At 45.0% G+C, this 14,503-nt stretch overlaps 1 protein-coding gene across 2 annotated transcripts in view; it reads right to left on the bottom strand.

Moving 5' to 3' along the window:
• PRKCQ (protein kinase C theta) overlaps positions 1–14,503 on the bottom strand; it is a 69,918-nt gene that overhangs the window by 20,902 nt on the left and 34,513 nt on the right. For both annotated transcript variants that reach the window (XM_063323672.1, XM_063323671.1), the window contains exons 9-13: positions 13,754–13,883; positions 12,961–13,070; positions 11,184–11,307; positions 9,012–9,187; positions 5,904–6,077 (exon numbers count right to left, since the gene is read on the bottom strand). In XM_063323672.1, the coding sequence (XP_063179742.1) occupies positions 5,904–6,077; positions 9,012–9,187; positions 11,184–11,307; positions 12,961–13,070; positions 13,754–13,883 (714 nt within the window). The remainder of the gene's footprint in view (positions 1–5,903; positions 6,078–9,011; positions 9,188–11,183; positions 11,308–12,960; positions 13,071–13,753; positions 13,884–14,503) is intronic.

Raw genomic sequence — 14,503 nt, 5'->3', positions numbered from 1 at the left:
CTTGAACATAGGAAGTTCCACCTAAACATGAGGAGGAACTTCTTTCCTGTGAGGGTGGCAGAGCCCTGGCACAGGCTGCCCAGAGAGGTGGTGGAGTCTCCTTCTCTGGAGACATTTCCAAACCCGCCTGGACGCGTTCCTGTGCCACCTGCTCTGGGTGACCCTGCTCTGGCAGGGGGTTGGACTAGATGATCTCCAGAGGTCCCTTCCAACCCCTGTCGTTCTGTGATTCTGTGAAATGGCTTCACTTGGAGAAGGCTCCTTAATACATATTAAGTGACCTAACCCCACTGCATGCCCATTGAACTACGTTGGCCCTTGCCAAGAGAAAGGTTTGACACCGTGCGATTCCTGCAGCTGATGCTTGCCTCACATTTTCACGCAGCTGAGCCCAGCCCAGTCTGCGTGCTCATGCGTGCTCATCATCCATCTATTTTATTTCATGGGATAGATGGGAGCCAAAGGCCTCAGCCCTTCTCCACCACATCACCGAGTGTTGCAGTCCTATCACAGCATCCCATCCAGTGGGAAAGAAAGCAATACACGGTCCCCTTCCCTGTGTCTACTCCCAATGAGAAACAGCTAATGCAGGCTCACTCCTTTCTAGTAGGTGACCGTAGGAGGTACTAACATTGCTATTTGCACCACCTGGGGACTAGCAAAGACAATTTGTTACAGATTAAAGCAGCCTCAGGTTTAATTTAGTTCTCTGGTCTATCTTCTGGAGATGGCAGCATTTCTTACAGCTGTCAAATAATTCAGTCTGGTCCCTGATCTCATGATTTATTTTTTTGTTCTAATCTTTGCACTGTCAGCATTTTTGACTGCATGTTAAACTGCTCATTTAGGATGCTTACCTTTGTGTGCCCATCTACTTGGTACAAAGCATATGAATATATTTATACGCATATATAAAAATATATATGTATACATAAAGGGGCAGACATGGCTGGCAATAGCTCCTTTCACTTGAGTTCTGGGATCCCAGGAGCCTTGTTCACAGCTCACAGCAGACAAAGTACGTCACTCACAGAAGTAAAATGAGTTAATGTCAGCCCCGTCATGCAAGAGAAAGTGGCTTTCCCTATCACTACTGGGTGGGACCTCAGAAAGAAACTAATTTTCTCAAGGCTGGATAAAAATTTCTGTGAAAATTTGGAAATAAAAAAAATCACCAGACCAAAAACCAATCAAGAAGTAGTCAAATTTGTGAAACTTAAATATTTCATCAGCTGAAAAATAGGGGCAAAAAAGTAATGCATTTATTTGAAAAAGTCAGCTTTTTCAGGACAAAGAACTGAGCAGATACACTGCAGAGTTTTTAAAATCTCAGGCAAAGCTGAATGTGTTTTGGGCCAATTTTCCTCAGAGCTGGACAACAGGAAGGCAATTAGAACATGTGTATTTAACATGTCGATCACCCATCACTTAAAAAAACCCCACGCTTGTGAGCTGGGCCCCTCTTTTCCTTGCCAATACACTCCACCTGTTCACACCACATGGGCTGACACCACCTAGAAGTGTCTTGTAAAGACTTCATATTTTTGATGTTATAATTACAGCTGTTCACACCTTCTCTGGCAGAATCTTGTTGCAATCCCAAAGCTCTGCTGAGATGCTGCCGTTTCTAGTGAACCATGTTGAAATCTGGGCCAGGATTGAATGAGACCCTGCCAATTTTCCAGCCTGCTGCTTGCAAGAGGGAAAATCCTCAAAGCCTCCCTAAGCTTCCCAATTCTTCCTCAGCTTTCCCATCAGATGATTCACATATTTTTTGGCCAACTAGCTTTGAATCAGATGTTTCCAAGATGACCTATGCCCACAAAAATAGGCCAGGTTGGATGGGGCTTTGAGCAACCTGGTTTAATGGAAGGTGTCCCTGCCCATGGCAGGGGGGTTGGAACTAGATAACCTTTAAGGCCCCTTCCAACTCTAACCATTCTATGATTCTATGATTCTAGATTATGTCTCCCAAATGGCTGAACACCAAGGCATGGGATGGTTTGTACATGGGAAAAATCACCGTGATGCCTTGAACTCTCTTCCTTAGCCTTCCTTCCTGGTCAATGCCAAAAACAGGGTACTGGCTACAGAGATATCTGGTCTGACCTCATAGAACATCTCATCTTATGACAAGATTTTTATTGCGCTTTTAGTTTAGTCCACCCACAGTTTTCTTGAGCTTCAGTGGTTCAGCAGTGCTCGACGTCAAGGCTTGCAACGTCACCTCCCTGCAGGATGACTTCTCCTGCAATGCATCAGCATCCTGCAGCTGCGCTGTGGTCAGAGAGGATTCTGCATTGCCTGGGGAGGACGTGGGCCTGATCCAGGCTGCTTAGAAGGTCCATGGCGCAGCTAAGAAATGGAGCTGAACATTGGACGTGTGTGAAACCCGCATGCGCCAACCCACATGCTGTGATTCAGGTCAAATAATTCCACCCTGTCCCTCTAATGGCAAGACAAAGACAGAAGAAAAGTGAAACTTCCTTTGGAAAATTTTGCAGGAATTGCAATTTCCTCCAAGGAGAAAATGTAATGAGAAATATCCCAAAAATACTCATGGAAAACAATTCAGAACCTAGGAATTTTTAAATTAGGGTCACACTTCTTATTTACAATCCTTTTCTCCCTCCTGCCAGTGTAAGAGATTTTAAAGTCAGTATTAAGCACATTAAAGGAACAGAGCATGTGAAAATGGCTCACCACCAGGACTTTGAAAAGTTATAATACATTAGTAAAGCAGAAAAGAAACAGTTATATAGCATTTGCTTTTAAATTGCAATAAAGATTACTTCTCTTTTGGGTTGAGGTAGTCTTCTGTGTTGCTATTTTGTGCTACAAACCAAAATGCCTCAAGACTTAATTTGCATTTAGGTAAAGGGTGTGAATAAAAACTTGGTCAATGAAGTAAAGAAACAGTTAGAATCAAAAGCCACTTTCAGAAAGGGAAAGCCTACTCTTATCACAGAACACCAGTGAAATGCAAAAAGAATAAAACATAAGCACTGGAATGCTATTCACTGTTTTAGCATTACTAATTTGGGGATTTCACAGAATTATGAACATGTTTTTCCTCCTCTTTAACATAACAGTGTCCCTTTAAATCTAATAAAACAGAATAGCTCTCTGAGCTTGTTGTTAAAATACACGCCATATAATTATCTCTGCTGAATATCTGGATACAAAGATTACTGCAGTAAAATAAAACAGTCAAGTTCAAAAACAGGTTGGGGAAAAAAACCCACCATGCATTTGAATTTATTCTCATGTAGCAAAACACGACGAGTTTTGAAAGCACAGATCATTCAGCCTCTGCAGGAATAAAAAGGAGCATTAGGTGCCTGGTGCCTACAAAAACCTGTCTGAAGGGCTGTCAAGCTTTATATATTTCAGCATTCACTGATTACCTGGGTTGAGGCCAAGAAGAAACTCATCCCAGAGCTCAGAGAACTGTCAACAAATTATATGACTTTTTTTTTCCCTCTGGAGACATGGGGACTACTGAGGTTCTTGTTTCAGTGTAGGAATATTCCTGTTTTTACTGTCCTTTGCAGAGGCATTCAGTACCTGAAGCAACTCAGAAATCTTGCAAGCCAAAGCATTAGAGATTCGGAAAGCCATTGACACACGCATTTCTGTTTGAAACTACTTATCTATCCAGCGATGCCTTAAAAAAAAAAAATGAAAAAAAATCAATTTTTCAATTGAAAATTCAAGTTCGCAATATTAAAGTCCAAAGAGGGACTACACAGCAGTGCCCTGGCTTCTAACACGATTGCTCTAAAAGATATTACAACTGAACCACGCTGTCCTTTGAGCCGTGAAAGACTGTCCACAGCTTGTCACAGCTCTCCTGCTCTGAATGACTTTCACGCGTTGAGTGATTGCTGCTTGGCTTGCAAAGGTCAGAGGAGAAAACCATAAGCTCGAAATCAATCACAGCCCAGAGCGGCTTTGGCCTGGGCAGGCCCGTCCCAGCTTCTCTGTCTCTGTACTTGAGGGCAAAATGGAGAGATCAAATAACTTTAAAGTGGCAGTGCTGTCTTGGCATGAAGATGCTTTCTGTATGTCAAGAGGACAATAATCTGATGCTGCCCATAGGACAGTGTAGGAAACGATCACTTGGGTTTTTGAGCCTGGCACCCATGTTTTTTTCATGCCTTTCCTCTCCAGGCAAGGATCCATTCCCAGGACATGTTGTCCTCACCAACAGTCCTGAAGGGGTTAAACGTGAATGCCTGGGCTTAGTGTCACACCGCCTATGGCAGGTCCCAGACATTCCCTATTATAAATTTAATGTCTTTAAACAGGTGCCGCATCCCACGGGTGGCTGATATATACCTCAGAGGTTATATTTGTTTCTCCTGACCCTGAAGAAGCACCAAGCTTCTTGCTGAGCAGGTTCCAACCTCACACCGAGCTGTAGTTTGTACCACTAAATCATAGAATCATAGAATGGTTTCAGTTGGAAGGGACTTTAAAAAGCATTTAGTTCCAACCCCCCTGCCCTGGGCAGGGACACCTCCCACTAGACCAGGCTGCTCAAAGCCCCATCCAGCCTGGCCTTGAACACCTCCAGGGATGGGGCAGCCACAGCTTCTCTGGGCAGCCTGCTCCAGTGCCTCACCACCCTCAGAGTAAAGAATTCCTTCCTAATATCTAATCTAAATTGCTTAAAATGGTTACCCCTCATCCTATCACTACACTCCCTCATAAAATCCCTCTCCAGCTTTCTTATAGGCCCCCGTCAGACACTGGAAAGCCACTATATGGTCTCCCCAGAGCATTCTCTTCTCCTGGCTGAACAACCCCAACTCTCTCAGCCTGTCCTCACAGCAGAGGTGCTCCAGACCTCTGATCACCTTTGTGGCCTCCTCTGGACGCACTCCAACAGGTCCGTGTCCTTCTTACGCTGGGGGCCCCAGAGCTGGACTCAGCACTGCAGGTGGGGTCTCATGAGAGCAGAGTAGAGGGGGCAGAATCACCTCCCTTAACCTGTTGGCCACGCTGCTTTTGATGCAGCCCAGGATGCAGAGGACTGAGCAGGGATTGGGAGCATCTTAACAAACAGCCTTGAGAGAGCGATGTTCCTCTGAACTTGAGCTCTGGGATAGCAAACGTCTCTCAGGAGTGACTTGGGTAGGTTGGACAGACAAGACAATCTCTCAAATTTCCTTCCACCATTTTTTCTATGCCTTGTGTGTGCTTTAGTGTTAAGATGATTGGTTGTGACTGGAGAAAAGGCTCTGGAAAGCTAATCAGTTAGTGGTTTGTTGCCATGTAGGACCATGAAGATATATACATTATTTAAATGTCACTTCAATTTTGGTTTGGAGTCCTAAGCAGGATTTTTGGGTAAAGATGCTTTGTGCTGCTCCTCTGAACAGCAGCCTTCACCACTAGTGGTCCTGAAAAAATCAGGAAGAGTCTGATGCAATTTAACAGTAACTGGGGGAAAGGAAGGTTTGTAAAGTGAGTGACATCATGTTTATTCTTTTTAAGCAGAATTTCTTGAGCCAGCTCTGATCCAGGCTAGTCACTGCAGCATACCCCTTCACGGTCCAAGAGGTTCAGATAACACCAGTGTGGGCAAATCTGCACCGTGACTTTTGCGCATCCTCAGCCCAGGGTACCAGGATGCAGATTTTAATAGTGGTGCATAGTCACCTCAATCAGTCTTGGATGCCGTAATCCTCAAATGCACCCTTACGTTAACGTGGGGAAGTCAGATGAAATTTCTGGAGCCACTTCCCAAGTGGTTAACCTGAAGATCCTATCCTTTAGCACCACCTCATGTCCAAGCTATTCCCTAACATCTAGCAGACTTAAACACTTCACCAAGTATCCGTATCTCAGCAAAGCATCCTCACCCTACGAAGGAAGTTGACAGATCCTTGTCTTACCTTGGTCTGGAACGTACAGAAGACATGAGTCAGGAATGGGTGCTCCCAAGCTAAGGAGAGGACTCTCTTCTCCACCATCGTACATTCAACGTCATCATCCATCAGCACCACATCCTTCTTCAGGGCTTTCACAGCAAAATACTGGTCTGTGCTCTTCAGCTCTGCGAGGAACACCTAGGGTGGAAACAGCTGCTCAGAAAGAGCAATGGTCTCCTCCCAGAGCTGGCCACACAGCCACACAAGGATGGGAGCTGACCTCTGGGGAATTCACTAGGGTAAACCTTAAAAAAGCTGATGTTTAAGGCACAATTCTGCCACTTTGTAGACTTCTAGTTTGTTCCCCACACCTGAAATAGTTTTATGAAGCTGAACCTTGGGAAAGGACGAGAAGGTCCCGGTGGTTACAAGAGCAGGGGCTACAGGCCATACAGACAGGACGTGTCAGAGACCCAAACATTTCTGACAACAGAAACCATCTTTATGCAAATGCTTACAAGATACATTTCCTGTTTTATGACTTTAAATAACAAAGCACCGAATATTGCTTTGTCAACATGTGAAATGCAAATGCCCTGCACCAGATCCTCAGCAGGTGTAAACTGATGTCCACCAGTAGTTAGACTGATCTATATCAGATGTGACTTTCTCCCCTTCCTCCCAGTTAACATGAGACCTGAGCAGACAGGCTGCTTCGGCAGAACTTCTTCTCTGAGAAGAGCAAAACACATCCCAGAGGAGTTAGGAACTCTGCCTGGTTTTACGGGCAGGGAAAACGAGACAGAGAGCAGCAGAGAAGGGTTTTTTAGAGACCGCAGAGCAAAGAATTCTCTGCTGGAAGGCAGTGCCAGTCCTGATCTTTACGCTAACAGCCTGTTGACACTGTTTCCCATAGACTGAATAAATACGTAAGATTCATCAAAGAGGTCTTTGAAGTTCTCTACCAGACACTATTTACTGAGTAAGCTCAGACATGTTTTAGCCTTGACAAAGGTTTTATTTACCCTTTTGGCTACTGCTGCCTTTCACTTTGTAGCACTAGACAGAGAGTAGACTCCCTCTGTCTCTGCAGTGGATGACCAGAAATGCTAACAGTCCTGATGCTGCAGGCACCCTTTTTGCCCTTGTTTTTGTGCAGGGCACTGCCCTCCTGGGAAAACTGGGGAACGTGGTATATCTGGGACTTGTGCTGTGACTTCCAAGGTGCAGGTAGGCAAAACTAGACCTCATGCAGAGGGGGCTTCCTCATGGGTCTGGCCCTCGAGCTCCCAGAGCTGGAGAGACACCTCAGGCACTGAGATCTGCACACCCTGTCCCCTTTATGGGGAAGTGAATCTTGCTCCAAGCAAATAAGGGCGTCAGGAGCAACACCTACACAGGAAACTTGTGGGCGAGGTTTGTTGCCGAAGGGCATGAAATAGCCCATCTTCTTCACACCCACATGGTGCACTGCAGAGAGATGTAGATGTTTGCAAGCTTGGAGAGTCCATGTTAACCCAGGGGGCTGAAGCAAGGTATAGAATCTGCTTCCATGGGGTACTGAAGACTTGAGTAGACAAGCCCCTGAGCAACCTTATCTGATTAGACCTGTTTTGAGCAGCAGTTTGGATTAGAATCATAGAGTCATAGAATTGCCTAGGTTGGAAGGGACCTTTCAGATCATCTAGTCCAACCATCAACCTAACTCTGACAAAAACCATCACTAAACCATATCTCTAAGCACTACATCTACCTGTATTTTAAATACCTTCAGGGATGGTGCCTCAACCACTTCCCTGGGCAGCCTCTTCCAATGCTTAATAACCCTTTCAGCGTAAAAATTTTTCCTAATATCCAGTCTAAACCTCCCCTGGCACAACTTGAGGCCATTTCCTCTTGTTCTATCACCTGCTGCTTGGGAGAAGAGACTGACCCCCATCCCTCTACACCCTCCTTTCAGGTAGTTGTAGAGAGCAAGAAGGTCCCCCCTCAGCCTCCTTTTCTCCAGGATGAACAATCCCAGCTCCCTCAGCTGTTCCTCATAAGACTTATTCTCCAGACCCCTCACCAGCTTCATTGCCCTAATGATTAGATGACCTCCAGAGATCTCTTCCTTCCTATGTAAATGTTTTTATGATATCTACGCTCTTGAGTCCAGGTTAGTCTGGGGTGTAGAGTTTGGGGTATTTTGGCTTAGCTCTAACTCGGATGTCTCAGCTGTGCTTCCCAGGCAAAGTGTAGACACGCCAAGTGTTTTCAAGTTTTGGAAAGCCAACACAGCAAATATTTCACCAGTTTAAGAATTGGCTGCAGCAATTGCTCCAGCTCACTTAACAGGCAAAAAGCAGCCCTTTCTTTAAGGCACAGTTTCCACCTTGGAAAGGTTTGGGATCTGAGCAATGTGATACATAATGATAGTCATTCTCCTTCTTGGCTGTGAAAACACAATGGTGAGTTCCTCTGAAATTGCTTCATGCAGCTCTGCGCTGGCACTGAGTAACACGAATCCCCTTCCAGGGGACATCTGCAAGAAGGAGGAACAATCCACAATTCATCAAGATTAATGAATCCACTGAAAACAGGTGGTTCTTGTTTCAAAAGTACAAATTCTTGGCTGCTGCAAAATTTGCTTTACGCTCCAGCACAGATCGGAGCTGGGAAAGAGCAGTTAACGTTCCCAGCTGGGGACCTGCTGCTCTAGACAGGGGAGGTGATCCACACTCAACTTTTCAGCTAATGCTTCCGCCTCCCTCTGAGCTTGCTCAGGAGTAGCTGCATGAAGGGGGACAGCACAGAGATCTTTCCCACCAGCAGCTCTCTGTGGATGTCCAGGCCCTGTCAACCTGCCCAGAAGGTTTCACTCAGCTGCTTTCCTCTCTCGCCATGGGTGCTCATAAGACAGCAAACTCATGGGGCAGAGGGAAGGGCAAGGAGAATCTTCATCTTAAGCAAGGAGAATCTTCATCTTAAGCAAGGAGAAGACTGGATTCAAGACTTGGCCATGCCAGATCAAGGGTTCTTTGAGGGCTTGGAGATGTTTTTTCTGAAGTGGCCTTCAAACCACATGCTATATAGTGCCATGATAAGCAATATGCAGAGCTATGCAGTGGCATCTAGTCCCCTGATGCTTACCTTGCCAAAACTGCCCTTTCCCAGCATCTTGTGTAGGACAAAATCTTCAATGGTTAGTTTTAGATGCACTTGGTGCTCTTCCTGCTCCTGGGGCTGTTGTCCCAAGTCTGACTCTATTAGAGACTCCCCCTTCGTTGTGCTCTCCACCGGAGTCTCCCAGGAGATGCCCTGTGGCTCTGCAACACACATCAAAGCATTCAAATAAACCCCTGGAAATGGTCAGAAAATCCCCAGAACACTTGCAGGTATTGTGTTTAGAGCTTTAAAAGGATATTTCAAATAAATGAAAATGTGGTGGCCACATCTACTAAGTAGTTTGGCTCTGCTCACACATTGTTTTCTCTCTGGAGGAAATTTTACTCCAGTGTAACTCCACCTCCTTCAGTAGCATTACTCCCACTTTACAAACTCCATCTGTCTTTCTGTTTTAAGGCAGAAAAACATGACTAAACCATTCATTTCTGGCCACCTGTGTTCCTCATTCCTACTTGCTGGTTGCTGTTATGATGTGGTCCCATTTCTTTGAGGCCCTTTCAAGACTCTTGCCAAAGCTAGCATGTGAAACAGATGGGACAGCATTTCCGTACTGGGTCCTTGCTCTGAATGTGAGGCTCTGATCAAGTACTCCAGCTGTCCTGGAGTGGAACTACTCAGAGTGGCTTCAATACTCCGTTCACTTGGATGCACATGAACTTCTAAGAGATCCTGTCCCTAGCTGGATTTATCCCATGCACTCAAGTGCATGTTTGCTGTACTGTCCTAAATTGATGAGCAGCAAAAACACTACTCAGCAGACAAAAAAACCCACAGCTAAACCAGATGTGAAACCATTTGGGGCTTTACAGATTCACATCAGCATGGCCAGTCCTACTTGTAGAAAAGAAAGAAAATAATCTCAGATGGGGACACCATTTATTTCCCCCTGGGGGCCAAAGAGCACTATGCCCTTAGCTCAGATGTTACCAAAACCAGCCTTTGAAGCTCGGTAGCATGGTGCTGCACAGTACCAAACCCACAGCACTGGTATAATGTGGCTCTGCCATGCTTTAATTGGTGCTTTAACTGGTGCCTTCTCACATTTTGCCCTAGGTCCAGTTTCCAGGATATTATCTCCACACAGGGCAGTATTGACTTGCATTGAGAAAGTGGATGATGGTGGAGCCTGGGGTCTCAGCTTGACTTTTGGTTAGGGTTGGAGCTGAGGGTCCACTGTCCCAGTCCTTGCTAGGTTTAAATATTGATGCACTTGTGTTCCTTTTTCCCCTCCCCTTTCTGGTAGATGCATTTCAGAGCTTGTGGAAGGCAGAAAAGCATTGTGTCAGTGCCATGACAGGTCTGCTGCAGTTATGGTACACTTCTTGGAGGGGCATCATGAACCTTTAAGCTGGAGGGGTCCTGAAATGGCCTTTTACGTGGGCCGCATGGGTCTAATGAAAGATGGTGACATTTTTGCTCCTAATATCCAGAATTCTGTGACTCAGGCACAATGCAGAGAAATAATGGATCTCCCCAGGAGACTGCAATTTTTGTTTAAGGTCACTGATCCCCCAGTAACTTTGTCTAAGGTCTGTTAACCAATGGTCTTCCCCAACCTCTCATTCACCCTCCTAAATGTCTTCTCTTGTAGGGCTGTAGATCAGCTCCTGGGTGAATGAAGTGGGGACCTGCAAATGGTTTTCAAACCCCCACCCAAAAATATGAAATCAGAAAGAGAATTGGCCATGGTGATCAGAAGGACTCCCAATCTCCTGTTTAGAGCTTGGTTTCTCTTTAAAGTTCTCAGATTTTATAGTCTACGAGTCCCAAGAAGGGAATAAATAGATTATTGCCGGTGAAGGTATGAGGTGCTCAAGTAGCAGGTCAGAAAGAGAGTTTAAAGCTGAATGAGTGGTGGTTGGTGTCTCATGTCACCAGATGTTGGGATGGCATGGGTGGCATGGGGGAATTGCAGGTTTATAGAAAGGAAAGGAACCAGGTTGAGATCTAGGGTATCTGCCATGCCCAAGTGATGTGGCTGGGAAAAGCTCTGATATCCTGGGATGAGAAAGGGCTGAAAAGATGCATGAAAGATTCAATGGCTAATAAATTCACCATCCTTGTCACCTCCACCTAACCACATACAAACAAAAAGATTAACAAAGCCTACTGTTCCATATCACTAGGGGAAACTACCTTTTTTTCCTGTTGTAGATGCTGGCAATGCCTGAAGCGGTGTTACCTCCTTCACAGGAACGGGGAAGCCAATTTCAAGAGGTCCATCCCTGGAGATATGTTCAGTGTCACGCTGACAGCGAGCCTGCATTCCAGAAAACAACAAATTACTTTTGAGCCAAATGTCATGTTCTGAGCTTACAGACACTGGCTTCTGGGGGTTGGAACAAGATAATCTTTAAGGTCCCTTCCAACCCAAACTGTTCTATGATTCTTGAGTGTGACTGTCACAGAAGCCAAGATCTAGAAGAAGTCTTTGCTTATGAGAAGAGCATCTCTGTACCTAATGTTTAAGGGTTTGGTAACTTAGAGGAAACCACAGTCTTCTGTGAGACGTGTGGGAGTGTTAACAGCTCTTTGTCCTGCCAGTATAGAGATCCCCTATTTTGGAAAGGGGTCTGAGTCCTTGGCTATCCACACAAAGGGCATTTTAATTAAAAACTTCCTTCCCAATAGTCCTCTGAAGAGAAATCTGGAAAAACACTAGAGGCTTGAGCATGCTGCAGCCTCATCCCTACACAGAGTCTGGATGTCACCGTGTAGGACTCCTTGTACCAGGATGTTGCAGAAGGAAAGAGTTTGTCTGGATTCAAGGGTGATAAGACAAAAGCATGAAAGATAGTTCCTCTGAGGGCTACTAAACACTAAGACTCCACCTATGGCTCAAGAAGTCCCCGAAGTCTAAATCCCTGGAGATTAGAAGAGTATTCTGGGGAAAGTATCTAGTGTTCACCCTTTTCGCCTCTCAATGGTGACTCCAGGTATACAGTGCAAGGAACTGTAGGGAGGCAGCAAACAGGAAATAGAGAAGCAAGAGCAGAAAAAAATCCTCTTTGGAGGTTTGACAGCACTACCTATGACATAAAGGTGAGAAATATGCAGAGCTAAACCTGGTAGATAGCGCCTTAGGAACATACGGATGGAAAAGCACCTGCTGTATGGATGAAGGTGTTGCCTTGAGATAACCAAGTAACCTAAATATGGAGAAGTAGGTACCTATGGATTTTGTCCCTCTCTGAGGTTACTGAGGAGCTGAGAGGCATCCTGACAATCCTGATTTTGAACTAGAATCTCTAAATTCTTATATGGTTTTGGGCTTACAACAAGCAAATTTTCCTTCTTTTAATGCAATTTTCTGTGTTCATACAGTGTTGTTTATATGACTGTAGTATCTAGACCCTCTCCCCAAGGCCCAGGTCTCTTCATGAGAGTCCATGACCCTGGGAGTTTCATTCCAAACAGATCAGAGTCACAGGACACAACCTCAATTAGGAACATAATGTAACTACAACTGTACTGAATCAGAGCAAGCGTCCATCCAGGTCATGTTCCATCTGCAACAGGGGTCAAGCAGACACCAGTTAAACATATAAGAAGAGTGCAGGCATGCAAAGTCATCTCCTGAGAATATTCTCCCTATCTCCAGAGATTTGCAGCTCAGAGATTTCCCAATTCAAAGGAAGCACTTTTCTATTATCAGAATTAATAATTGTGTTATTCCTGAAAGGATTTCTCTTCTATGAACACTGGAGATTGTCACTTGGATCCATGAAAACTTTTGGCCTCCACAAAGTGCTGAGATGAGCTTAAGTACCTATTCTATGAAGGATCCATTTCCTAGTTTTTTTCTTTCAACTTGCTACCCACAGTGACTTAATGCACTTATTTCTTGCACTGAAACAAACATTGAACAATTGATCCTCCTTTCTCCAGGTTACTCAAGACTTAAAGTATTTACCTGCTGGGTGCTCTCTATCATTGCCAGAGCTTCAGCCATTAGCTTCTGGTTAACTCCACAAAGGTTTGCTACTTTTGTCTGGCACTTGTGATGGACATTCATGCTACATGCTGAAAGAAAGAACAAGAGGTGTCAGGACAGCAAAGGACATCTAGGCTGTAAAGGGTTTGGCATCAGGTTGGGCAGGAACATGTGCTGCTGTTGGCCAAGGGCAGAGATCGGCCACATAAACAGCTCAAAGCCTGGGCACCATTTGTGTCTCACAGGATGGCACTCAGGTCGTTTTCTGGTTCTCTACAGAGATGAAATTTTTTTATATCTTCTAGGCAAAAGGTTGCATTAGCCTTTGCAGCTAAAGTTACCAAAACTCTACAGTTTATCAGCTCAGAGACAAACCATAACCACAGAATAGGCTCTCCCTGTTGGTATAGAATTATGAAGATGGTGAAGTGTCTTGGGTCCATCTGATAGTGGAAATAGAGCATGCAAGTTGATAATAGGAGTGATTTTGGAAGACCAGCAGTGTCACTGAGATGTTCTTTGCCTCTCCGGGAAGTGATTTTTCAGCCTCATGGACCACATATCTTTCTGTATCCTGACAGTTGTCGTCCTTGAAGAATGATCCTCCTTGAAGAATGGTTCTCTTGACCACTCCTTCACCACCCCGGATGCCATCTCATACAGGGCTTGTAGAGAAGTGTGCTAAATGAGATTTGGCTCTTCAGATCACACCCGTGTAAAGACAACAGCACACTCCCATGCTCAGCTTGTGCCACGTACATCAGGGACTCACCATCACACTTCAGTCCCTGCCGTGCAAGGCCCCAGAGGAGTGTGCCGCAGTGATCACAGAAAGTCGGGCTCTTGTAGTTGTAGACTTTGAAGCGGTGAGGCATGTCAATCTTGAAGCGCTCTTTATGAAACTGCAAGAGAAAAGCCGTGTTGGCAATTCACTCCTCTCCACCTCAGCTCTGCATGGAAAACCAACAGCCCCCAGGCTTGTACCACAGAAGATGGAATTTCTACTGACATGCTTGGGTATGACCATCAAGAAAAAACTACCTATAACTATCACTCAGATAAACAAAGCCAAATATTGATACATGATGTCTGTGGAATTCAGCGGGAACTGGGTAATTTAATACCTGGGCTTGATTTATCTGACCTGATAGCTGCTTGCATCTCAGCTATGCACCCAGAGTCCATTAATGCTCAATGGAAGAACAGGGGTACTTTTAAAAATTATTCATCCCATCCTGAAATGGATGTCAACATTAGTTTTCATGAATCACGCTTTGGAAGACCCTATTTTTCTTCTTTTGGGATCTAGGGAGTCAAAGGTGATGACAAAGTTGGATAATTCTACCCTGCAGATGTCAGAAGACAGGTGAGGTAAATCTCATGTCTAAAGACTGTAAAAAGAGAGCGGGAGCCAGGATGGGACTGGAAGCAAACAGAAGCTATGGGACATAATTAAGAAAAAGGGAATAGTTCTATCAAGAGTTAAAGTTCCACTTTTGCCCTCCAAAAGAGGTTTATTATA

Source organism: Chroicocephalus ridibundus, chromosome 1 (assembly GCF_963924245.1).
Source record: "Chroicocephalus ridibundus chromosome 1, bChrRid1.1, whole genome shotgun sequence".
In the NCBI taxonomy this organism is placed as follows: domain Eukaryota; kingdom Metazoa; phylum Chordata; class Aves; order Charadriiformes; family Laridae; genus Chroicocephalus; species Chroicocephalus ridibundus.
Note: the sequence above shows the minus strand (reverse complement) of the source record. Positions and strands in the feature narration are given on the sequence as shown.